This window comes from Mus caroli, unplaced genomic scaffold (genome assembly GCF_978045245.1).
Source record: "Mus caroli unplaced genomic scaffold, Mus_caroli_1 scaffold_4, whole genome shotgun sequence".
NCBI lineage: Eukaryota > Metazoa > Chordata > Mammalia > Rodentia > Muridae > Mus > Mus caroli.
In genome coordinates, this window is record NW_028227259.1 from 89054836 (window position 1) to 89081450 (window position 26615).

At 38.9% G+C, this 26615-nt stretch overlaps 1 protein-coding gene across 1 annotated transcript in view; it reads right to left on the reverse strand.

Moving 5' to 3' along the window:
- Positions 1-831: 831 nt before the first annotated feature.
- LOC110295303 (transmembrane protease serine 11G) overlaps positions 832-26615 on the reverse strand; it is a 43964-nt gene continuing 18180 nt past the window's right edge. The window contains exons 3-11 of the mRNA XM_085836360.1: positions 15505-15665; positions 14415-14533; positions 12812-12879; positions 12062-12222; positions 8407-8445; positions 5436-5607; positions 4190-4449; positions 2655-2797; positions 832-1037 (exon numbers count right to left, since the gene is read on the reverse strand). Of these exons, the coding sequence (XP_085692486.1) occupies positions 876-1037; positions 2655-2797; positions 4190-4449; positions 5436-5607; positions 8407-8445; positions 12062-12222; positions 12812-12879; positions 14415-14533; positions 15505-15665 (1285 nt within the window). The 3' untranslated portion in view covers positions 832-875. The remainder of the gene's footprint in view (positions 1038-2654; positions 2798-4189; positions 4450-5435; positions 5608-8406; positions 8446-12061; positions 12223-12811; positions 12880-14414; positions 14534-15504; positions 15666-26615) is intronic.

Consider the following 26615-nt stretch of genomic DNA (forward strand, 5'->3'; position numbering starts at 1 on the left):
TAAAGCTGTTTAAATAAAAAGAATTAAGGTAAAATAACATACAATTGAAAAATAAATTTATACAACTGTTGAAACATCCCTCATCTTGGAGATGGAGCTGAAAGCAATCTTTTTAGATTCTTGTTCATTTACATTTCATTAATAAAAGGGACAAGAAAAAGCACTAATGTCGAAGTATGGAAAAATATTTATACAAAGAAATATTCATAATTCATCTCATGTTATTAAAATACATGGTAGGTTAACAGCTTTAAAATACACATCAGCTAAATTGTCTAAAGAAAATAAAATATGTACAAATATAAATACAAAGTTTCAGAGAAAGGTTAAATGCATATCTGAAGACGAAAAGGAATGGACCTGCTCATTGCCATCTCCTAAGTCCTAGCCTCAGATCCAGTGTTTCCTTCATCATTATGTCACCATTGACTTAGACTAGCTAATGTGGCCTGTCCATTCATCAGACCAACAAACTGCTAGTGAGGATTTGGATGAAGGCAAAAACTGTGAAGGAATCAGAGAAGGAAGTCATCTCTTGAGAAAAGCAGAGGGTGGCTGGACAGTTAGTATTTATTTGACTTCCAGATGAGTATAAGGTAAAAAAAAATGAGATAGGAGAACAGAGATGAGCAGGGAGGTAATCAGACACTTTGCAGAATGGTAGATCTTTTTGAAGCAGATGGCATCTATTTTGTTCATAGTCAATGGAACCCTTCCAATGATGTAAAAGGAAGTCTGTCCCCTTCTGAGGGTCACTGCGACATACTCATTTGCATCTTGAGCTAAATGGCAAGGCACATTGTGATGAACATGGAATAAGGTTTGCCAGAGGCCATGTGTGACACTCCAGGGTGGATAAACGGGTGGCTGTGGCATTAGATGCTAGTTTTAGATTTAATCCAGTCCCGATAATGAGTCACTCTGGTGTAAATTCCGGGCTTGTTTTCTTTTCCACAGTCTATTCCCCAACTAACAATTCCAAGAAGATACCACTTATTTCTATTATCCGAAATAACCAGAGGTCCTCCAGAATCACCCTAGAAAAGAGTGCAAACATGTCAATTAAAAAAACAAAACGGTGTCAGAAATAAGAGCTCACTGGCTCCTGACTGTCTGATAAATTCACACCTGGAACTAACAAGTTAACTCCATTAGCTAGAAATAATGCTTTGCTTTAAATTAGATTCTCACCTTGTTCCACATTTACTAATCCGTAGAAGAGTATTCTAGAATGTTCTATCAAATGTGTGGCACCTTTTACTGAAAGGTTAAGGTGGAATTCCCAGCAAACACATTTAAAGCACCTACATCATGAGGGCTTCTCAGTGATCTTTAACCCAAGAATTCAACGGAAGATTTAAAATTTGTCTCTGAGTGATGACTCTATTCTTTCCAAAAACATACCCTGAGATAGTTTACCACAGTTTCTTAGAATGAGGAAAATGATAGTTTGGAAGAGGCATAGACTTCTGAAGCCACTCAAAAGGTCTTTCCTTTCTACCGTTCTTCCTATTCTTCTTAGTCTCTTCCAGCATCTGGTGAACATCCCTATACACTGAAGACGATCCTCCTTAGCCCCCTTCCCTCTGGCCTCCATTATAACTGAGATCCTCACACTCCTACTGTACAAATGGCAAAAGGCAGTAAGGGAGTCTGAGTCAATGGGTCACGAAGGTCAGCTCCTGTGTAAATCATGCTTATTCTCTAAGTCTTGTGATTCCGTCTGTTGGATACATGCCTAGCTTCTCCTTCTCAGAGAGAGAGAATGGAAGAATACTTTTTATTCTAGAGTGTCTAGCTAAATCCTGAATTTTTTCTTTTGTTTCAGTAACTTGTGCCCTAATGAAATTGTCAAGTCACTGCAATTTTTTTAGTGTTAGTTTCCCTCAGTAATGTGTATAATAAACTTTGGTTCACGAAAAGCTGAATAAAGAAGAGAATGAGTGTTTATTACCATCACACGATAGCCACTGTCAGATCAACGGTGACTGCATTGCTTATAACAAATGCCAATATTAATTTCTCGGGGAACTGTTTTGTTCTTGTGCCCACCCAGAAATGTAATAAGTCACATCTTTAAATTCTTATTTATTTTCAGTCCTTAAATGTATGTTAGAATTGATACTGTGCTTAAATGCTTAATGCTTAAAATTAATGTGTTATAAGTATGAGCAAAATGCTATTGGTATAATTTGAAAACTGATCTGTAACATACTACATTCATAGGAATGAGTGAAGATTATTATTTTTCTCAATAATATAGATTTCTAAATAATAATTGGAAAAAGCTATTTAAGGTCAAATATCAGTAGATCTTGCCCCATTGTGGCTTGAAACTAGTATGAATGAGATATTCAAAGTTCAGTTCTGGCTGAGCCTTTATTCTGTGACTTCATACTTGTCTTCTACTGGTTATATGAAATTCTGGTCTCCACTAAGAGCGCTGTTTTTCAATGACAACCTTGCTGAGACAGCTCTGTTCAATATGGTGTTTCATGAGGTGTTCATTACATGGCTTGTTCTTCAATCCCTTCTCATAGCTCCTCTTTCCCACCCACATTAATTTCATGGAACTGTGTTAAATGACATTACTCTGTGATCAATGGCTGCATCCTTAACAAGAGAGTTATTTTTGTGAATTACAGTATACTTACTTCACAGGCATCTAGTTTTCCTGTCAAGAATCCAGCGCATATCATTCCTGAGGATATAGCACCACCATATACATTAACTTGATTGCATACATCATTACTTATGATCTCTATTTCAACCTCTTGCAGAGAATTGGGAAAGGGACCTAGAGAAGGAAACAATAAATAGATGAGTAGTTTAAACATGAGGAGATGAGGAGATCTGAGCTTAAGCATTGACCTTAAAGTTGCAGAGTTTGGGACTGGATGATGGTGTTCAGGAGGAGTTAAACTTTGGGGTGACATCTACATATAGATACCATATTTGGTACATATATTCCTATCATCTACTTGATCCCTGCAAAAACACCACCAAAGATATAGATATGACTATTTTGGATTTTTGGTTGAGGAAACTGATTTCATCTGGTTAAGAGTCTTGCCATGACACTATTGCTGATGCCAACAAGAGATTGCTGACAGGAGCCTGATATAGTTGTCTCTTGAGAGGCTTTGTCAGTGCCTGACAAATACAGAAGGGGATGCTCACAGCCATACATTGGATAGAGCACAGGGTCCCCAATGAAGGAATTAGAGAAAGCACCAAAGGAGCTGAAGGGGTTTTCAGCCCCATAGGAGGAACAACAATATGAACTAACTAGTATCTCCAGAGCTCCCTGGGACTAAACCACCAACCAAAGAAAACAAATGGTGGGACCCATGGCTCTAGCTGCATATGTAGCAGAGGATGGCCTAGTCAGTCATCAATGGGAGGAGAGGACCTTGGTCCTGTGAAGTTTCTATGCCCCATTATAGGGGAATGGCAGGACCAGGAAGCAGGAGTTGGTGAGTTGGGCAGGGGAGGGGAGGGGATAGGGTATTTTCAGAGGGGAAACTAGAAAAGGGGATAACATTTAAAATGTAAATAAAGAAAATATCTAATAAGAAAAAGAGACTTGCTATGATCATATAGCTAAATAGTCACATAAACACAAGGTATTTCTCACCACCTGGAATCTACCCAGAATCCTGCTTCACTTTACAGAGAACACAGATGTTTCAAAATTAGAAATCATTTAGAAAGAGGAGCATTATCAAGGGTCAAACTTCATTGTATGGGATCCCACTGCTTTATGAAAAGAATGTTTACAATGAAAACAGTGTGTTTTGCTGTTCCAAATGAACATCAATACAAATAGGAAGATAATGCCCCCGTTCATATTTTCATGACTAACCACATTGATTGCTGGGGCCAGAAAGATGGCGAGGTGAAAGAATATGGTCTGATAAGGTTTGAAAAGAATGTCCTAAAGAGTACGAAAATACAAACTAGTCTATAAAACAATAAATAGAAGTACTACATCTTATATAATCACTATATCAAATGTAAGTGTCTGAATACTACAGCTGAACTTTTTATAGTTTCTTTTTAAAATTTTGCCGTGATTGTCATGGGATTATCTTGATCTATACTTTCTAATCTTGTGTTTGGACATTTCCATGCAAGAGCAACACGAGGTTTGGACTGTTGACGTCTTTGTTTTCCTTGAGAAACTCACCATTCGCTTTCAGTGCTCCCCATCCGGTGACAAACACTTTACTCTTCGGCAAGACTTGAAAAGTCGCATTAGGGAGACAGACTCTGCGCAAATTTTCAGAAAACAGCACGGGGCTGGAGAGCTTGACCACAGCTATGTCGTCGTCGTGCTTGTGGGAGGCGTAGTTCTCGTGAACGATGATGGACTCCACCTTCCGTGTTGTCAGTGGACTGCTAAGGGTCCGTCCAAAACTTACTGTCCACAGTTTGGGATTTTTGTAACTGATCAAAAAGTAAAAGGAACACTGCGGGTTCATTTCTGGTCTATAGTTGCCCAGGATTCTGTGTGGGCAATTTTTTAAGGTCATACTTGAACTGCCTTTAACAGCATCTTGTTTTTAGGCTTTCCCATACTAACGATTTGTTTTCTAGCTGATAAGAAATATTCCATTTCGAAGTAGGATTAGTTCTGCTCTTCGAGGTCGAATATGCAGTTTTAAGGAAGCAACATATTACTTCTATTTTATTATTGAAAACAATGTATTATTTGAAGAAAATAGAAATACTAGATATAATTATCTCATATATTTCTCCAGATATTCATATATACCCATATGTACCATATATATATATTCATATATACTATGTACAGTTATGTATTTTTATTCACAGGTTCCAAAAAAAGTAAGACAGAAAAACACAAGACACAGAGACAAAGGAAAAGAAAAGATAAATTTGTAGTCATATTTTATGTGGTTTTCTAATGATTCTTCTCCACTGAGCATTTTACTCAGAATATTCCCCCATTTTATTTTAGTATCACTAGGGTCATCACATCTTTTTCTTACAACAGTGCTATCTATACATTAAATCTTTAACAATCATACAGAGAATAAAAACAACTAGAATATCAGATTTGACTTATTGATTGGAATATAATTTATGGTACTAAAAGAAAACTTCAATATATTTTAGGAAAAGTGGTGTGCATACTTGATTTTTCAGTGTTGACTTGTTTCTGATTAAAATTGAGATTACTGCAAAAGATATTTTCAGTCAGAGTTGAAATCAATCTATTCTTTGCACTGTTCTTCAGGAACTGACGATCTTTTCTACTCCTGTCAACAAGGGGCTGAGATGCTCATGGAAAGAGTGAAGAGGAGGAAAGAATGATTGGATGTGAATGTTAGAGGCAGTGATGCTGGAGAGCCCAAGGGTGTATCCTGAGGACTCACTGGAGACCCTGAGGGTGTATCCTGAGGACTCACTTGTCAAAGCAGTGAGCGGAGGTCACTAGCCACTGGGATCCAATGAGAGAAGCACCGCAGAGATGAATGCCTTCCACCTGCAGGCTGCTTTGCCAAGGCCAAGACGCCTTGTCTGCAGGTTTGCCATCAGCGATTCTTGCTATGGGTGGGTACTCCATCCCGGAGCCGCAGTCTGCCAGACAGAAGAAAGTAACACGGCTGTTTGCAGAGAGTTGTAAACATGTTTGGATGTCTTTGGCAAATAATTAAATGTGAAAAGATTTGGATGCAGAAAAATATGGATGCAGCTTGCCTTTAAAATACTCATTGACAATAATGGCAAATGTTATGAGGATGATGGATACTCAAGTTGATTAAGGATGTATATTCCTGTAATTAAATCATTAATAACTAGAAGTTAGTTATCTTATTTAGTGCTTGAAAACTGCTTAAAATCATTTTTCTTTGAAATTAGTTTTTATTTTTAATTATATATATATTTTTACATTCCTTTAAATTAGTTTTTTACATTTTCTGAGTCCTGTTATATGTAACAGGTTACTGTATTGATAATTGACAATTATTGCAGACAAACTTCATATGTAATATTGTAAAGTCTACTAAATAAATGTCATTTTCAGTATTATAGTTAGTGAGATTCATTTAAATATGTAAAAATTTTATACTTTAACAAAATCAATCGAATAAAAGTAAATGGGAAAAATTCAAGGAAGTGTTTTTTTCTATACTATTACTTTTTATTACTGAAAACACACATAAATATATAACCAAATACACTATTCACAGAATTTTATCTCACTTTTGTCAGTTGTCCAGTTCACAAAATTAAGGATGAGTCTATTAATTAGTATATAACTCTCATCCCAAGCACCGTAGTCACCGAAATTTACTACATTATCATTTTTAATTGTATAGTTTGTTTACATTTCAAATGTTATTCCCAGTTTCCCTTTGAAACTTCCCTATCCCATCCCCCCTTTACCCTGCTTCTATGAGGGTGCTCCCCCACCCACCCACTTCCCCCTCACCACCCTAGCATTTCTCTACACTGGGGCATCAAGTCTTCACAGGACCAAGGGCCTTCCCTCATACTGATGCCAGATAAGGTCCCTTCAGCTCCTTTCAATCCTTCCCCTACTCCTCCATTGGGGTCCCTGTGCTCAATCCAATTGTTGGCTGTGAGCAAAGTGGTTTTTAAAAATCCATTAGTGAATCTTACTACTGAAAGAGAAAATATCACCATAGACTCCATAAAAACATTTCTATTAGTAATTTTTTCATTGATTGAAAGTTATCTGTATTGACAAATCAGAAAATATTATTTTCAGAAATGGGATACACTGATATAGGGAAAGGCCAAAGAATTGTGAGTTTGATTTTTAAAATTTTTTATTAGATATTTTCTTCATTTACATTTCAAATGCTATCCCAAAAGTCCCCTATACTCTCCCTCCACCATGCTCCTCTACCCATCCACTCCCACTTCTTGGTCCTGGCATTCCCCTGTACTGGGGCATATAAAGTTTACAAGACCAAGGGGCCTCTCTTCCCAATGATGGCTGACTAGACCATCTTCTGCTACATATGCAGCTAGAGACACGAGCTCTGGGGGTACTAGTTAGTTCATATTATTGTTCCACCTATAGGGTTGCAGACCCCTTCAGCTCTTTGGGTACATTCTCTAGCTCCTCCATTGGGGGCCCTGTGTTCCATCCAAAAGATGACTGTGAGCATCCACTTCTGTATTTGCCAGGCACTGGCATAGCCTCACAAGAGACAGCTATATCAGGGTTCTTTCAGCATAATCTTGCTAGCATATGCAATAGTGTCTGCGTTTGGTGGCTGATTATGGGATGGATTCCCAGGTGGGGGAGTCTCTGGATGGTCCATCCTTTCGTCTTAGCTCCAAACTTTGTCTCTGTAACTCCTTCCATGTGTATTTTGTTCCCTATTCTAAGAAGGAATGAAGTATCCATGTGTTGGTCTTCCTTCTTCTTGATTTTCTTGTGTTTTGCAAATTGTATCTTGGATATTCTAAGTTTCTGGGCTAATATCCACTTATTAGTGAGTGTATATCAAGTGATTTCTTTTGTGATGGGGTTACCTCACTCAGAATGATATCCTCCAGATATATCCATTTGCCTAAGAATTTCATAAATTCATTGTTTTTAATAGCTGAGTAGTGAAAGACCTGTATAACAAGAATTTCAAGTCTCGGAAGAAAGAAATTGAAGAAGATCTCAGAAGATGGAAAGATCTCCCATGCTCATGGATTGGCAAGATTAATATAGTAAAAATGGCTATCCTGCCAAAAGCAATCTACAGATTCAATGTAATCCTCATCAAAATTCCAACTCAATTCTCCAGTGAGTTAGAAGGGGCAATTTGCAAATACATCTGGAATAACAAAAAATCTAGGATAGCAAAAACTCTTCTCAAGGATAAAAGAACCTCTGGTGGAATCACCATGCCATACCTCAAGCTTTACTACAAACCAATTGTGATCAAAAAAAAAAAAACAAAAAAAAACTGCATGGTACTGGTACAGTGACAGACAGGTAGGTAAATGGAATAGAATTGAAGACCCAGAAATGAACCCACACACCTATGGTTACTTGATCTTTGACAAAGGGAGCGAAAAACCATCCAGTGGAAAAAAAGACATTTTCAACAAATGGTGCTGGCAAAAGTGGTGGTTATCATGTAGAAGAATGAAAATTGATCCATTCTTATCTCCTTTTCCAAACTCAAGTCTAAGTGAGTTTGATTTTTTTTTTTTTTTTTGGTTTTTCGAGACAGGGTTTCTCTGTGTAGCCCTGGCTGTCCTGGAGCTCACTCTGTAGACCAGGCTGGCCTCGAACTCAGAAATCTGCCTGCCTCTGCCTCCTGAGTGCTGGGATTAAAGGCGTGTGCCACCACGCCCGGCTGATTTTTTGATTTAATAACACATCAGTGACATTCCTGGACTTACCACTGTTTAGAATGTGTTCTGCTTGTGCTGCGTTCATTTCTGAAGAAACAATAAAATCAAGGTCAGTGTTATCACTTAAAATACAATGTCAACATGACATGGCATTCTCGGACTGGGAAAACCTATACAAATTAGGAAGCTCCATACAGAAACAATAGCATAAGCAAGCGACATTGAGTTGGAACCACCAATAAAAAGTTAATTATAGAAAATCTTTAGGATTAGATTCTGTCAATATTCAACCTTCCTTATGGTTTTCCTTAGCACGGTTTTGCCAAGAGTAAATCATCTGCCTTGTGTCTCATTAGTATTAAGTTTTCTATAGATAAACCAGACAATATTTTATCTTTTGTCCTTACACCTACAATAAATTGTCCATATCTGGTTTATAACCTTTAGTTATCAGATAATAGGTTTTACAACTAGCCTTAAAAGAATGTCTTCCCTGATCATAAATTCATTTCAAAACCTGCTTTCTATACTAGTGCGATTGACTCCTGACACATGAAGGTTTACAGAGCTTTAATCGCATCTTTCCTATAAAAGTTTCAATAATTACCGGTATAAATTTAAGAATTCTATAGAATCATTATTAGGAATTAGGAAATCATCTATTTATCTACATAGCATTATTACCAGAGAGTACATCTTCATTGATCTGTAGAAAATCTGCCCAATACAGTGGGCTAATTGCCAAGAATCATTATGCTATTTAATAATAACAGGAAAGACATATAACAAGAATCAGTTCTGAGATGAACTCTCTAAAAGCCTTGCCATTTTAGTTTAGCTATTGTAGCCATGCCAAATGATGGGCCACCTGCAGAAAGCCATCTGTTATGTTTTTGTCTCTCCTAGATGGCTTCAGACAGGGCATGATTGAATAGATGTGCTCTTCTTGCCTGATAAAAATGTTGTACTGCTTCAGTTCTGGACCAAGTTTTGCAGACTCTCTTCTTTTCCCCTATAAATGCAATGAGCTGCAGTCTACAGTGTATTTTGGGATTCTGAATCTGTGGGTTCAACTAACTTCCATTCAAAAATATTTGTAAACATCAAACTTAATACCATGTATTTTCCCATCATATTCCCTAACCAATATTGTATACCACCTACTTACATATAATTTATTCTATATTAGGTATTACAAGTATTCTGCAGTTCATTTACAGTTCATGAAAGGGATTGGGGAAATTGGTCAGTAGTATTCTCAAGGTCTTAGGTTTGACTACAAATACACAATATTCACACACACATACACATACGCAAAATGCATGAGGACATCTGCATACATTGTATGGCAATACTGTGGCATTTTATATAATAGACCTAATACTAAAATTATTTATTACAGTAACAAAACTCTGGAAGCTAGAAAGAAAACAACAAAATAGTGAATGACTTTGGAATTTGAAGAAGGATTATGCTTTGTAATCTCTCTTTTCATAGAGAAGGGACCAGGAAGTTCTGTCAGTACATAACCCTCAACAGGTTTAAAACAAATCCCAGAAAAAGTCTGTTTGCCTTTTATATAAAGTACCAGGGAGTAGGAAGGACAATCAAGATCTATCCAGATATCTAGTGTAAAAGTCCAAAGCCTGGAAGTCCTTTTCTCAGAAGCAGTGACAATAGGAAACCCCTGACCATCCCAGTTCCCATGTTGTGGCCTTAGAACTGGTGGACAAACTAAAACAACCATGGATATATCTGTAGACACCTGTGTTTACTCCGTGGAATAAGGAAATCCAGGTACACAGACAGAGATCTACCATACAGGGCAGTCCAGAGAGGCACATTCTACAACTGTGATTAGCAGGAGGGCACCACACCCTGATATTATTACTGATGCTATGTTGTGCTTGAAGACAGGATCCTAGTGTGGCTGTCCTCTGAGAGGTCCTACCAGCAGCTTACTGACTGAGATGGAGATACTTACAGCCAACCATTAGACTGAGGTTAGGGGCCCATGTGGAAGAGTTAGGGGAAGGATTGAAGGAGTTGAAGTGAATGGTAACCCATAGTAAGACCAACTGTTTTAACTAACCTGGACCCCTGGGAGCTCTCAGAGACTAAGCTACCAACAAAAGAGCATATACTGGCTGGTCTGAAGCCTCAGGCACAAATGTAGCAGAGGACTGCCTTGTCTGCCCTCAGTGCACCTAGTCCTCTAGATACTTGTTGCCTCAGGGAAGGGAGATGCTTGGTGTGGGGTCCAGGGGAAGGGGGGATCACCTACTCAGAGGTAAAGGGGATGGGGAATGGGGTTAAAAATGTGGAAGGGGAGACTAGGAGGGTGCAATGTCTGGAATGTAAATAAATAAAATAATTAATATAAAAAAACAGAATGGCATTGCAAGGATCTAAAAGACTGAACTGCCTTTGAATAACAAAAGTAGATAATAAATCTAGATTCCTAGCTTAAATAAGTTGACTGTGTGCTAAAAACAAACAAACAAACAAAAATTAGGATCAAGATTCTCCTAGCAAATAGTGTTTAGAATACTCAAGCTTTCCTACAAAATAAGACAAAACAAAATAGGATATGTACAGTTTGAATGAGTACACAACCAACCAGTGCTATTCTGGAAAGATCTATAATGCTAGCAATAGCTGATGTAGATTTTGAAGAGCTACCATAGTCAAAGACAAGTTCTCTTGTCATAAAAGAAAAATAGAAACTATCACAACACAGTAGAAATATATTTTTAAAAACATCACTGAAAATGATAGGAATGAGCAAACAAATAGCCGAGCTGTTAGAATAATAAAGCGGTGGAAGCAGACAAACTGGTTACTGATGTCCCTAGTGCGGATGGATGGTGGGAACCACATCAGTGAACTTGAGGACAAGAGCAGAAGCATTCAGCGTGAAGAACAGAGTAAAACAATCCAAAGGAGCAAAGCCTCTGGTATGTATGGGATATTATACAGAACACTGGACTTGTGAATTTTTAGAAGTGAGGGAAATAATTATGGGCCAAAAAAGAGCATCTAAAAAGAATGGTTGAAAATTCCTCATATTTGTTAAAGACAGGGGTTCATATTTGTGTAGGTTCAAATTGTATAGGCTCAGGTAAAATGAGAAAATTTACCTGATAAATTTTAAAATCCTATCATAACAAAATCTTAAAGAAAATAAATATTAAAGAGAACAGGAAGCATCTCAAATTGACTTTTAAAAGACCCCTTTTGAATCTTGCCCACTTTCAAGGGACAGAGTTCGCTTACAGAGCTAAAAATCTCCCCCATTCCCTACCCAGTGCTGAGCTCTGTGTTCACTGACAGTATTGGGGAGAGCAGGCACATTTCCTGTATCCAAGAAAGCATAGTCTGTTGTAAAAGGAACGATCAATCATGGAGATTAGGCTGTTTTTAAATACCACAGTCATTGTTACTTAGTTGAAATGATGTTGGTAAGGCTTGATTTAATAAAGGAAAATATTTTCATATTTGGGTAATCAGACAGTTATTATGATTGTTTTCATACCAACCAAGGGAAGTGAATTGAGTGACAATTTGTGCATTATCTAGTGACTCGGAGACCTATTATAAAAATAGTTTTGTTTTATAATGAAACCAAAAAAAAAAGCTTTCTCCATAGACAGAAGATTGTTAAAAAGTGTTAACTATTGAGAGAAGAAAAAAGTGGTCTTGCCTCTAAGATAAGGTAGTGAAACATCTCTCTTCAAGAAGCTCTGGGAGGATTGTAACTTCTCATGCAAAATGTTATCAGCTTGCCTTTTCAAAGTACCCACATTCTTATGGGGAATCTGAAATTTAATCAGTACATCTGCTTTTACCCCATCGTTACTGGGCCTGGAAAAGAAAGGCACCAAAGTAGAGCAATGGCCCATATTACTAATAATACCATATTATTAGTTCTTAACTATTACTTGCATCCTTAAGAAAATAAAACACACATTTCATAGTTTATTGTCATGAATTTCCTATTTATATGTCACACAGATGTTAACTCCTAGATTACTCTCTGATTATAAAACTTGATCATAATCATGAGGAGAATGGAAAATTATAAACCCAAAAATGTAGTTACATCATATATATGTACATGATATATTTATATATAGAGATTCTTGTGTTTTAAATATTCCTAGTAGATATTTACTGTAAAACGAGCAAAATAAACAGAAGTAATTAGGATTGATGAAATCATCAATCGAAATGCAGAAGTTTTTAAGAGAATGAGTAGAATATAATTCAAGATCATTCAAGAAACCCTCTCACTATAGTCTGTGTAGGAGTGATTGCAATGTGAGAACACAGTGGTAGCTTTCCTCTGGCATATGTAAGGTCTTTTGATCCTAGCTGCAGAGAAAACAGGTGAAGAATATCTAGATAGTACAAATTGGCCTTTTCCCCATGTGAGTTATTTAACTATGGTTACCGAAAGTTGACAACTTGAGATTTGACATAATGATGCTTTAAACTGGATCTTTGAAATATCACATCTATCTGAAAAATAAAGAGAATGTTGATAAATATTGATTTTATACATTTCAAAATGCTTACATCAAACCCACATCAAATGATACAAAATACAAAAAAATACCCTTAATGTTGTTTATAGTTATCTCAAAGAAGTCCATTTGAACATAATCTTGTCATATAATCATTCCTATAATTAGAAAAACTTCTCATTAAATGTGATTAAATGTGATTAAAGGTAATTAGCACAGAGTTGAACTAAGGCATGCACTTCAAAAGCAGAAGCTGGAGGACCAGTGAGTGTCTAGGTATGGTTGCCACACATGGACACATTTTCCACTCAGCAAACAACATTGTGAAACTCAGTTATATTAGTCTCTGAGTGTAGTGGACAGATCAAGTTTTAAGTTTCGGTGAAACAGTTTCAGATGAAGTTTTGATCCGTAGAAGAATAGGTTGTGAAGAGGATGCATACACAATTAGGCACTTCTCCAAACTTAATAACTTCTCAAGAGAAACGGACTAAATACTTACTTAGAATAAAATGCATCTATGACTGCTACAGTGTGTCATTTGTCTTTCTTATATGGAGTACTTCACCAGTGGTGAATGATTCTAGAACAACTTGCTTCTTACTAAAGCAGGAACAGTGGCAACAGGGTGGTGGCTCTTGCAAGCCCATTCATTGCTATTTACTCATCAGACAGGCTTGTCAGAAAGAAAAGCTCATTTTATGCTAACCTTGACCAAGCTGAGTCTGAGCAGCCTGTGCACAGATCTCAGTAGGATGACCAAAGAGTGAAAGGGCATGTGTAAGACTAGGGCTGTTCCTCATCTCACTTATTTATAAAATTCTCCTCAATGAAATGTCATGTGATGACATATTCAACAAATTGTTGAGAGAAATGTCAGGAGATCAAAAAAAAAGTGGCCACATGCTTCTATATAACTCATTGACAAGGATTTTTTTGTGTAAAACATTTTATTTGTACATGTATCATTTATATAATAAGTCTAATATATATGGACTAAAAATATTTAGAAAATCCACTTAAGCATTACAGTCACTTCAAGTTATTATTTAAAGAATGTGTTATGCTTTGGTTATATGTGCATTCTTGTACACATACAAACACTTATTGTCATTTACATAGTATATAATAAGTAGTCTGTATTATTGATTGTTGAACCTCATGAGAAATATACAATGTCCAATTTAGTTACTGGTCTTCATATTTACTTTTAGGAAAATGTTTACTCTTTCACAAATAATACTGTTAAATTAGTCAAGAAAGTCTGTACCAGGAATTGAGTCTGACTTGCACCGTACTATTTACAAAATAACAATTTTCTTTAACTGTTTTGTTTTGCTTTGCATGCCCGTGTACTGCATATGTGTATTCACATGTTTAGAAGAGCATGTATACATGTGGATACTTGTACATGTGTATATGAATTTAGTTAAGGTCAGAAGTTGATATCAAGCATCTGCCTCTACTTCTTGCCACCTTATAAACTTCCAGGGTAGCAAGGATGCTAGTAGCAAGGCACAGATCATTTACCTCATTGCTGATTTTTTGTTTCAGGTTAGTCCGAAATTTCGACTGCTCTTTGGACAAATCTGAGCTATATTTAATACTGGGAATCCAGAAGGAGGCCTGGTAGTAATGAGTCTTCTCATCTGAAAGGAGAAAACAGATGGATAACTTCCACTAATCCCTTTGAACCAAAGAAATTGAGGATACATTATTTTATCTCTGATAACTTCTATGCTGGGCACTTGGTCATCCATATAATAGTACTGAATGCCATGGATGCTCTAGCAGGTAGAATGAGGAGGATCAAATAGCTGATCACCCAGAGGTTACTATTGCTTTTACAGAGTGGGTTAGTTCTCACAGGATCCTGTTAGTTCTTATGGAAGTCAGACTCTTCCTGGTACTTTGTGCCATCTTGCCATGTGATCTCTTTTCAGGCACTACTCACTTCGAACGTGCTCTCCTTTTATGACTATCTTCCACATTGTGATAGAGCCTCTTGCAGACACCAAAACCAGAGTGTCTCACTGTCAGACACCTGAAGACTCTTATTAATAAAGTACAAAGTTTTCTAAAGCATTTTATTATAGCAACAGTAAAGAAACTGATAGTCAAATATTGGTACACTCCAGAAAATTAAATTTCCAATAGCTGTAGCCAGTCTTTTCCCACCCAGTCATTTTAAGATCGCCTATCTTCATAATCTCCAGGGTTGTATGCTGTATCCTGACACAATTACTATCCATTTTAGGGGGTAATTCATAGTAAGTGACAACTCATACATTTAAACTATTAAGTAATGGTACAATAAGTTGACAGCAAAGTTAAAATTTCTACTACAATTTAGTTTTGCCGTTAGAGTATATATCACTGCACCATATATCATATCTTGAGAGCTTCTTGTGCTATTCAAAGGGTGGGTGGTCTTACATGAACAGCATCAGGCTTGAATAGTAGGAATAAATTTTGGCATTGAGGATTATTATTTCCCAAATTTATTCAAAAGAAAATTCTCATTTTGCAATTGGAGAAAAGGGCTAAGATCTTAAAAGATATGTAATATATATAGGCAGTCTTCAAATTTCCCAAGTAATATAATAAAGTGGGGCCTCACCATACACCAAAAAGTAAACAAGTAGACCAATGAGCACTGCCAAAGCCAGCAAAAGAGCCACGGTAATGAGGGCGACCGTCCATGGTTTCCAGACACATTTTCTTCTAACCAGTATTCCTGGCCTTTTGAGAGAAAAGGGCATATTAAAAGCAAGTAGGGCCCTACGAAAAATATTTTTTGATATTCAAATTATTTCTCCCCAGAGTTCTTTATTACCTTATATCATATTTGGTAGCATTTGAATATATCTTTTGAAATATTTGAAAAAATATTACAAAAATCAAACTGACTTTTTAACTTTAAAGGGTCAGCATGATGTAAAGGTTACTGAAGTAAATAATTTCTGGTTCACAGTGAGAGGTATTCTGGATTTTTCACTTCTTCGTTTTATTTGGTAAATGATCTAATGTCACAAATGTGACCAGATGGGCTTCAGATCACAATGAACCTCTTAACACAATGCCATCCACGTCACTGTTCCAATGCAATGAATTATAGCAGTTAATAGATTACCAGTTGAAGGATGGGGCCACCCACCTATCTCAAAAATATTAACACAGAATTGTTCCTAGGAAATGCAGGGACAAAGAGTGGAGCAGAGACGGAAGGAAAAGTCATCCAGAGATTACCCCACCTAGGGATCCATCCCACATGCAGACACCAAACCAAGACACTATTGCTGATGCCAAGAAGTGCTTGCGGACAGAAGCTTGATATGGCTCTTCCCTGAGAGGCTCTGCCAGAGCCTGACCAATCCAGATGCAGATGCTCACAGCCAACCATTGACCTGAGCATGGGGACCCCAATGGAGGAGTTAGGGGAAGGAATGAAGGAGCTGAGGGGGTTTGCAACCCCATAGGAAGAACAACAAAATCAACTAACCAGACCCCCGTTCTTGAGCTCCCAGGGACTAAACCATCAACCAAAGAGTGCACATAGAGGAACCCATGGCTCCAGCTGCAAATGTAGCAGAGGATATGATGACTTATCTGGTATCAGTGGATGGGAAGGCCCTTGGTCCTGTGGAGAGTCCATGCCCCAGTGTAGGGGAAAGCTAGGGTGGTAAGTGGAGAGTGGTTGGGTGGGTAGAGGAGATCTCTCATAGAATGGGGGATGGGGGTGGGGGTGGGATAGGGAGTTTGTGGAAGAGAACACGGGAAGGGGATAACATTTGAAATGTGAACAAATAAAATAACCAATAAAAACAAGTAGATCACCAGAGCCTCAAAGATAGATATCAAGGATAGAAATAGAACTCAGAGAGTCTCTGAGGCAGCACCATTTTCGGCTCCAGACAACCAGCCACCTTCCTGGTCAGAGCACAGGTGTTCACCCGGCCTGAGAGGTTTCTGCCTCAGGTTCCACGGGAGCCAGCTTGGTTCCGGGACTCCTCGGAGGGCAGTCTGCACAGGTGAGAGTGTGGAATACAGAGGCCAGCAGTCTCTGGGACAGGCAAGAGCCACAGAGCCTCTGAGGTGGCGCCATTTTCGGCTCCAGACAACCAGCCACCTTCCTGGTCAGAGCACAGGTGTCCGCCCACCTGAGAGGATTCTGCCTCAGGTTCCTCTGGAGCCACCTTGGTTCTGGGACTCTGAGGAAAGTAGTCTACACAGGTGAGAGTGTGGACTACTGAAACAATGGCTTCTGTGACAGGCCAAAGCAACACAGCTTCTGTGAAAGATCCTGTTTTGGGCCTTCATCTTCGGCCAGGAGGAGGTCCAAACACCAGATAACTGTACACCTTCCCTGAAAGAGGAGACCTCGCCTGCAGAGACTGCTCTGACCACTGAAACTCAGAGGAGAGAGCTAGTGTCCCAGGTCTGCTCATAGAGGGTAACAAAATCACCAGAGGAACAATCTCTAAACAGAGACAACTATAACAACTAACTCCAGAGATTACCAGATGGCGAAAGGTAAACGTAAGAATCTTACTAACAGAAACCAGGACCACTCACCATCATCAGAACCCAGCACTCCCACTTTGCCCAGTCCAGGGCACGCCAACACATCTGAAAAGCTAGACCTGGATTTAAAAGCATATCTCATGATGATGGTAGAGGACATCAAGAAGGACTTAAATAACTCACTTAAAGAAATACAGGAGAACACTGCTAAACAAGTAGAAGACATTAAAGAGGAAACACAAAAATCCCTTAAAGAATTGCAGGAAAAAACAACCAAACAGGTGATGGAATTGAATAAAACCATCCAAGACCTAAAAAGGGAAGTAGACACAATAAAGAAAACCCAAAGTGAGGCAACGCTGGAGATAGAAACCCTAGGAAAGAAATCTGGAACCATAGATGTGAGCATCAGCAACAGAATACAAGAGATGGAAGAGAGAATCTCAGGTGCAGAAGATTCCATAGAGAACATCAGCACAACAATCAAAGAAAATGGAAAATGCAAAAAGATCCTAACTCAAAACATCCAGAAAATCCAGGACACAATGAGAAGACCAAACCTACGGATAATAGGAGTGGATGAGAATGAAGATTTTCAACTCAAAGGACCAGCAAACATCTTCAACAAAATTATTGAAGAAAACTTCCCAAATCTAAAGAAAGAGATGCCTATGAACATACAAGAAGCCTACAGAACTCCAAATAGACTGGACCAGAAAAGAAATTCCTCCCAACACATAATAATCAGAACAACAAATACACTAAATAAAGATAGAATACTAAAAGCAATAAGGGAAAAAGGTCAAGTAACATATAAAGGCAAGCCTATCAGAATTACACCAGATTTTTCACCAGAGACTATGAAAGCCAGAAGAGCCTGGACAGATGTTATACAGACACTAGGAGAACACAAATTCCAGCCCAGGCTACTATACCCAGCCAAACTCTCAATTACCATAGATGGAGAAACCAAAGTATTCCACGACAAAACCAAATTCACCCATTATCTCTTCCCGAATCCAGCCCTTCAAAGGAAATAACAGAAAAAAAACAATACAAGGACGGGAACCACGCCCTAGAAACAACAAGAAGGTAATCCCTCAACAAACCTAAAAGAAGACAGCCACAGAACAGAATGCCAACTTTAACAACAAAAATAACATGAAGCAACAATTCCTTTTCCTTAATATCTCTTAATATCAATGGACTCAACTCCCCAATAAAAAGACATAGACTAACAAACTGGCTACACAAACAAGACCCAACATTTTGCTGCTTACAGGAAACTCATCTCAGAGAAAAAGATAGACATTACCTCAGAATGAAAGGCTGGAAAATAATTTTCCAAGCAAATGGTATGAAGAAACAAGCTGGAGTAGCCATTTTAATATGTAACAAAATCGACTTCCAACCCAAAATGATCAAAAAAGACAAGGAGGGGCACTTCATACTCATCAAAGGTAAAATCCTCCAAGAGGAACTCTCAATTCTGAATATATATGCTCCAAATACAAGGGCAGCCACATTCATTAAAGAAACTTTAGTAAAGCTCAAAGCACACATTGCACCTCACACAATAATAGTGGGAGACTTCAACACACCACTTTCACCAATGGACAGATCATGGAAACAGAAACTAAACAGGGACACAGTGAAACTAACAGAAGTGATGAAACAAATGGACTTAACAGATATCTACAGAACATTTTATCCCAAAACAAAAGGATATACCTTCTTCTCAGCATCCCATGGTACCTTCTCCTAAATTGACCACATAATTGGTCACAAAACAAGTCTCAACATATACAAAAATATTGAAATTGTCCCATGCATCCTATCAGATCACCATGGACTAAAGCTGATCTTCAATAACAAAATAACTAATAGAAAGCCAACATTCACGTGGAAACTGAACAACACTCTTCTCAATGATACCTTGGTCAAGGAAGGAATAAAGAAAGAAATTAAGGACTTTTTGGAGTTTAATGAAGATGAAGCTACAACATACCCAAACTTATGGGACACAATGAAAGCATTCCTAAGAGGAAAACTCATAGCTCTGAGTGCCTCCAAAAAGGAACTAGAGAGAGCACACATTAGCAGCTTGACAACACACCTAAAAGCTCTAGAACAAACGGAAGCAAATTCACCCAAGAGGAGTAGAAGGCAGGAAATAATCAAACTCAGGGGTGAAATCAACCAAGTGGAAACAAGAAGAACTATTCAAAGAATCAACCAATCAAGGAGCTGGTTCTTTGAGAAAATCAACAAGATAGATAAACCCTTAGCCAGATTCACTAGTGGGCACAGGGAAAGCGTCCTAATTAACAAAATCAGAAATGAAAAGGGAAACATAACAACAGATCCTGAAGACATCCAAAACACCATCAGATCCTTCTACAAAAGGCTATACTCAACAAAACTAGAAAACCTGGATGAGATGGACAAGTTTCTAGACAGATACCAGGTATCAAAGCTAAGTCAAGATCAGGTTAATGATCTAAACAGTCCTATATCCCCTAAAGAAATAGAAGCAGTCAATAATAATATCTCAACCAAAAAAAGCCCAGGACCAGATGGGTTTAGTGCAGAGTTCTATCAGACCTTCAAAGAAGACCTAATTCCAGTTCTTCACAAACTATTCCACAAAATAGAAATGAAAGGTACTCTACCCAACTCATTCTATGAAGCCACAATTACTCTGATACCTAAACCACAAAAAAGACCCAACAAAGATAGAGAACTTCAGACCAATTTCCCTTATGAATATTGATGCAAAAATCCTCAATAAAGTTCTTGCTAACCGAATCCAAGGACACATCAAAACAATCATCCATCCTGACCAAGTAGGTTTCATCCCAGGGATGCAAGGATGGTTCAATATACGGAAATCCATCAACATAATCCAGTATATAAAAAAACTCAAAGACAAAACCCACATGATCATATCGTTAGATGCTGAGAAAGCATTTGACAAGATCCAACACCCATTCATGATAAGTCTTGGAAAGATCAGGAATTCAAGGCCCATACCTAAACATGGTAAAAGCAATCTACAACAAACCAGTAGCCAACATCAAAGTAAATGGTGAGAAGCTTGAAGCAATCCCACTAAAATCAGGGACTAGACAAGGCTGTCCACTCTCGCCCTACCTATTCAACATTGTACTTGAAGTCCTAGCCAGAGCAATTAGACAACAAAAGGAGATCAAGGGGATACAAATTGGAAAGGAAGAAGTCAAAATATCACTTTTTGCAGATGATATGATAGTATATATAAGTGACCCTAAAAATTCCACCAGAGAACTCCTAAGCCTGATAAACAGCTTCAATGAAGTAGCTGGATATAAAATTAACTCAAACAAGTCAATGGCCTTTCTCTACACAAAGGATAAACAGGCTGAGAAAGAAATTAGGGAAACAACACCCTTCTCAATAGTCACAAATAATATAAAATACCTTGGCGTGACTCTAACTAAGGAAGTGAAAGATCTGTATGATAAGAACTTCAAGTCTCTGAAGAAAGAAATTATAGAAGATCTCAGAAGATGGAAAGATCTCCCATGCTCATGGAATGGCAGGATCAACATTGTAAAAATGGCTGTCTTGCCAAAAGCAATCTACAGATTCAATGCAATCCCCATCAAAATTCCAACTCAATTCTTCAATGAATTAGAAAGTGCAATCAGCAGATTCATCTGGAATAACAAAAAAACCTAGGATAGCAAAAACTCTTCTCAAGGATAAAAGAACCTCTGGTGGAATCACCATGCCGGACCTAAAGCTGTACTACAGAATAATTGTGATTAAAAACTGCATGGTATTGGTATAGTGACAGACAAGTAGACCAATGGAACAAAATTGAAGACCCAGAGATGAACCCACATACCTATGGTCACTTGATCTTTGACAAGGGAGCTAAAACCATCCAGTGGAAAAAAGACAGCATTTTCAACAAATGGTGCTGGCACAACTGGCGGTTATCATGTAGAAAAATGTGAATTGATCCATTTCTATCTCCTTGTACTAAGGTCAAATCTAAGTGGATTAAGGAACTCCACATAAAACCAGAGACACTGAAACTTATAGAGGAGAAAGTAGGGAAAAGCCTCGAAGATATGGGTACAGGGGAAAAATTCCTGAATAGAACAGCAAAGGCTTGTGCTGTAAGATTGAGAATCAATAAATGGGACCTCATAAAATTGCAAAGCTTCTGCAAAGCAAAAGACACCGTCAATAAGACAAAAAGGCCACCAACAGATTGGGAAAGGATCTTTACCTATCTCAAATCGGATAGGGGACTAATATCCAGTATATATAAAGAACTCAAGAAGGTGGACTCTAGAAAATCAAATAACCCTATTAAAAAATGGGGCTCAGAGCTGAACAAAGAATTCTCACCTGAGGAATACCGAATGGCTGAGAAGCACCTGAAAAAATGTTCAACATCCTTAATCATCAGGGAAATGCAAATCAAAACAACCCTGAGATTCCACTTCACTCCAGTCAGAATGGCTAAGATCAAAAATTCAGGTGACAGCAGATGCTGGCGAGGATGTGTAGAAAGAGGAACACTCCTCCATTGTTGGTGGGATTGCCAGCTTGTACAACCATTCTGGAAATCAGTCTGGTGGTTCCTCAGAAAATTGAACATAGTACTACAGGAGGATCCCGCAATACCTCTCCTGGGCATATATCCAGAAGATGTCCCAACTGGTAAGAAGGACACATGCTCCACTATGTTCATAGCAGCCTTATTTATAATAGCCAGAAGCTGGAAAGAACCCAGATGCCCCTCAACAGAGGAATGGATACAGAAAATGTGGTACATTTACACAATGGAGTACTACTCAGCTATTAAAAAAATGAATTTATGAAATTCCTAGGCAAATGGATGGACCTGGAGGGCATCACCCTGAATGAGGTAACCCAATTACAAAGGAACTCACACAATATGTACTCACTGATAAGTGGATATTAGCCCAGAAACTTAGGATACCCAAGATATAAGATATAATTTGCTAAACGCATGAAATTCAAGAAGAAGGAAAACCAAAGTGTGGACACTTTGCCCCTTCTTAGAAGTGGGAACAAAACACCCATGGAAGGAGTTACAGAGACAAAATTTGGAGCTGTGACGAAAGGATGGACCATCTAGTGATTGCCATATGCAGGGATCCATCCCATAATCAGCTTCTAAACGCTGACACCATTGCATACACTAGCAAGATTTTGCTGAAAGGACCCAGATATAGCTGTCTCTTGTGAGACTATGCCGGGGCCTAGCAAACACAGAAGTGGATGCTCACAGTCAGCTATTGGATGGATCACACGGCCCCCAATGGAGGAGCTAGAGAAATTACCCAAGGAGCTAAAGGGAACTGCAACCCTATAAGTGGAACAACGATATGAACTAACCAGTAGCCTGGAGCTCTTGTCTCTAGCTGCATATGTATCAAAATATGGCCTAGTCGGCCATCACTGCAAAGAGAGGCCCATTGGACTTGCAAACTTTATATGCCCCAGTACAGGGTACCCCAGGGCCAAAAAGGGGGAGTGGGTGGGTAGGGGATTGGGGGGGTGGGTATGAGGGACTTTTGGGATAGCATTGAAAATGTTAACGAGGAAAATACCTAATTAAAAAAATAAAGAAAATGGTTTTTGAAAACATTTCATTTAGAAATAAAATAAAAGAATGTTTATTTCTGAAAAAAAAAAAAGAAATAGAACTCAAAGGAGATGCCTCTGTAATACACAAAGAGAACCTAGAAGAAATCCACTTCCCATGTGTCTGCTGGAGTTGTTTTTTATTTGTTGGTTTGCTTGTTTGGTTGGTTGGTTAGTTGCTAAGTTGGTCTTTTCTATATTTTTATACTTAAGGAAAGCTACTGTGTATAGATAGAACATGTAATTTGTACTGAATATAAGTAACATGAGATTAGGATGAACTCAGTCAAGTAGCAAAACATAAAATTATAATAAATAACAAGTCGTAAAATAAAAATCATCAATATAATGAATAAACATCTAAGTCGAGAACTCAGAACTCTGTTCTGATGAGTATTACATATGGTTATGACACTTAATCCTGTAGTTTTAAAAATAGATGATGTTACTAGGATAAAGTAAAATATAATTAAGGAAACAGAACATCCGCTTAAATAAAAAATATTACAATACTAGTATCAGTGGTTGGGAAATATGCAAATGTTTGAATATGGCTTGAAGTAATTGATTGCTTGGGAAGCTCTGTGGAAACAGGATATTATGATAAAGTTTTTTTCCATCTCAGTGTTGGGGTCTGCAGTGTAAAAAAAAAACCTGAGCAATGATAGAGTTGGGGAGAGATAACACTGACATGCTTTGGTGGCATGATCAAATAGAGAAACTGTACAGGAATATAGTTCTAAATGTTTACCACATTGGCTCTTGTTCTGTAGAAACTATCCTTGAACAATGGGAATTATTTTCCCTGGGATTGATACCTAGTAGTGGAAAGACAAAAAGTGGCGCCAGTTATCTACTGAATACAGGCAGCAATGATCTGAAGGGAACAGAGATGCCTTTACAATACAAAAGAGAACCTAGAAGAGTATCCACTTACCATGTGTTGAATTCTAGGTGAACAACTACACCTGTTTGGAATTGACATTATTGGCAAGCCATGGTGCACGCCTGGCATTGACAAAGTGTCAGGGATCTGAACTCCAAACCTCGTGTCTGCCCAGAGAAAATTGGGTTTTGGTGTCTCAAACAAGAATGAGTTTGTTTTCCTAGCCAGGCAAACTCACTCCAAAATATTTATCCCTTGACTTCCTGTAAAGAATATATGTCTCTTTTGTGACTGGGTTACCTCACTCAGGATGATACTTTCTAGTTACATCCATTTGCCTAAGAATTTCATGCATTCATTGTTTTTAATTGCTGAGTAGTACTCCATTCCTGTACCACATTTTCTGTATTCATTCCTCTGTTGAAGGACATCTGGGTTCTTTCCAGCTTCTGGTTATTATAAATAAGGCTGCTATGAGTATAGTGGAGCATGTGTCCTTGTTATATGTTGGAGAATTTTTTGGGTATATATGCTCAGTGTGGGGCCATGAAAGGTAGCCTATTTTTGTTGAATGAGGCTTGCCCTGGAGACCCAGTAGAAAACTCTACAAGGGACGGAACAGTGAGCCATGTTCCCAGAGACAGTTGTCTGACACCACAGAGCCCCCAACTCCATAATTCTGTGACTATGAGTCATGCAGACAATGTCCCAGGCTTCTGGCATTCTGGCTAGACTCCACCCCCACAGTTACCTAACTATAGCCAGGTATGCTCCTCCCCACAGCTACCTGGCAATGGCAAGATAGTTCAGCCCATTATAAAGGGGCTGCTTGGCCCCTCCTCTCTCTTTAAGCTCTCATCTTTCTTACTCTCATCTCCAGCCCTCCTTCTCTCTCTTCCTTCCCCGCTCTCTCCAGGTGGCCATGGCTGGCCTCTCTCTCTCTTTCTACCTTCTCTCTTTCTCTCTGCCCTTCTACAATAAAGCTCTAAAACCACAGACTGTCTCTGCCCATTAAGGTCTGCTTGAATGATGGGATAGGCTTTCCCATAAAGAGCCGTATCTAACCTCTCGCCTGAAGGCCTTCCGGCGTTCCAGCCATGGACCGGACCAAGGACTCTCACCCACATGGGAACCACCCAGTGCCCCCTCTCTCCATGCCCTCTCCTCCCTTCAGCTCCAGGGATGACTGAGCTGCCCCTGGTGGCCCCATTTTGTTCTCAGCTCTTCCAAGGTGTCCAGTGGGGTGTCCCAGACTAAGAACCTATTATCTCTGGCCTCCGAGAGGCCCAGAGACCTCGGACTGCCCCTTGTCCACCCCCTGCCCAGTTGTGGTTCTGTGGCTTCCCACAGCCAGACACCCACCCGGGGCCACATGGAAAGCATGTGGCAGCTCTCTCGTATTTGCCTGCCCAGAGCACCAGAATTCTGGCAGGATGCAGGTTTTTTCCCACTCCCTTTATTCTCTCATGCCTACTACCCAACATCCCAGTAGTGGTATAGCTGGGTTCTCAGGTAATACTATGTTCAATTTTCTGAGGAACCACCAGACTGATTTCCAGAGTGGTTGTACCAGCTTGCAATCCCATCAACAATGGAGGCGCATTCCTCTTTCTCCACATCCTCACCAGCATCTGCTGTCACCCAAGTTTTTGATCTTAGCCATTGTGAGTGGTGTGAGGTAGAATCTCAGGGATTTTTTGACATGATATGCACTCACCGATAAGTGGGTATTAGCCCAAAAGCTAGGAATGCCCAAGATACAATTCACAAACCACATGAAGCTCAAGAAGAAAGACCAAAGTGTGGATGATGCTTTGGTTCTTCTTAGAAGAGGTAACAAAATAGCCATGGGAGCAAATATGGAGAGAAAGTGTGGAGCAGAGGCTGAAGGAAAGGCCATTCAGTCTACCCCACCTGGGGACCCTTCCCATATACAGTCACCAAACCCAGACAGTATTGTGGATGCCAAGAAGTGCACGCTGACAGGAGGCTGATATGGCTGTCTCCTGAGAGGCTTTGCTAGAGCCTGACAAATACAGAGGCAGATGCTCACAGTCAGCCATTGGACTGAGCACAGGGTCCCCAATGGAGGAGTTAGAGAAAAAGCTGAAGGAGTTGACGGGGTTTGTAAGCCCTTAGAAAGAACAACAATATCAACCAACCAGAACCCCCAGAGCTCCCAGGGACTAAATCACCAACCAAGGAGTATAAATGTCTCCAGCTGCATATGTAGCAGAGGATGACATTGTTGGGCATCAATGAGAGGATAGGTCCTTGGTCCTGTGAAGGCTCAATAGATGCTCCATTGTAGGGAAATTGAGGGTAGGGAGGCGGGAGTGGGTGGGTGAGTGGAGGAACTCCTTCATAGAAGCAGGGAGAGGGAGGTGGGATAGGGGTTTTCTGGGAGGGGGAAAGCGGGAAAGGGGATAACATTTGAAATGTAAATAAAGAAAATATTAAAAAAAAGAATATATGTCTCTTTATTTCAGTTTCATACTAACCTTATTTTAATTTAATTTCAAGGGCTGTACTACACAGGTCAAAGCATGTCCTTCATAGCTACTTGTTAAATGCTTATGTACTAAGAATGTGACATAAATGGAGAGTCATAAATCATTAGCCACTCAAAAGTCAGAATTCTACAGGGAGTGAAT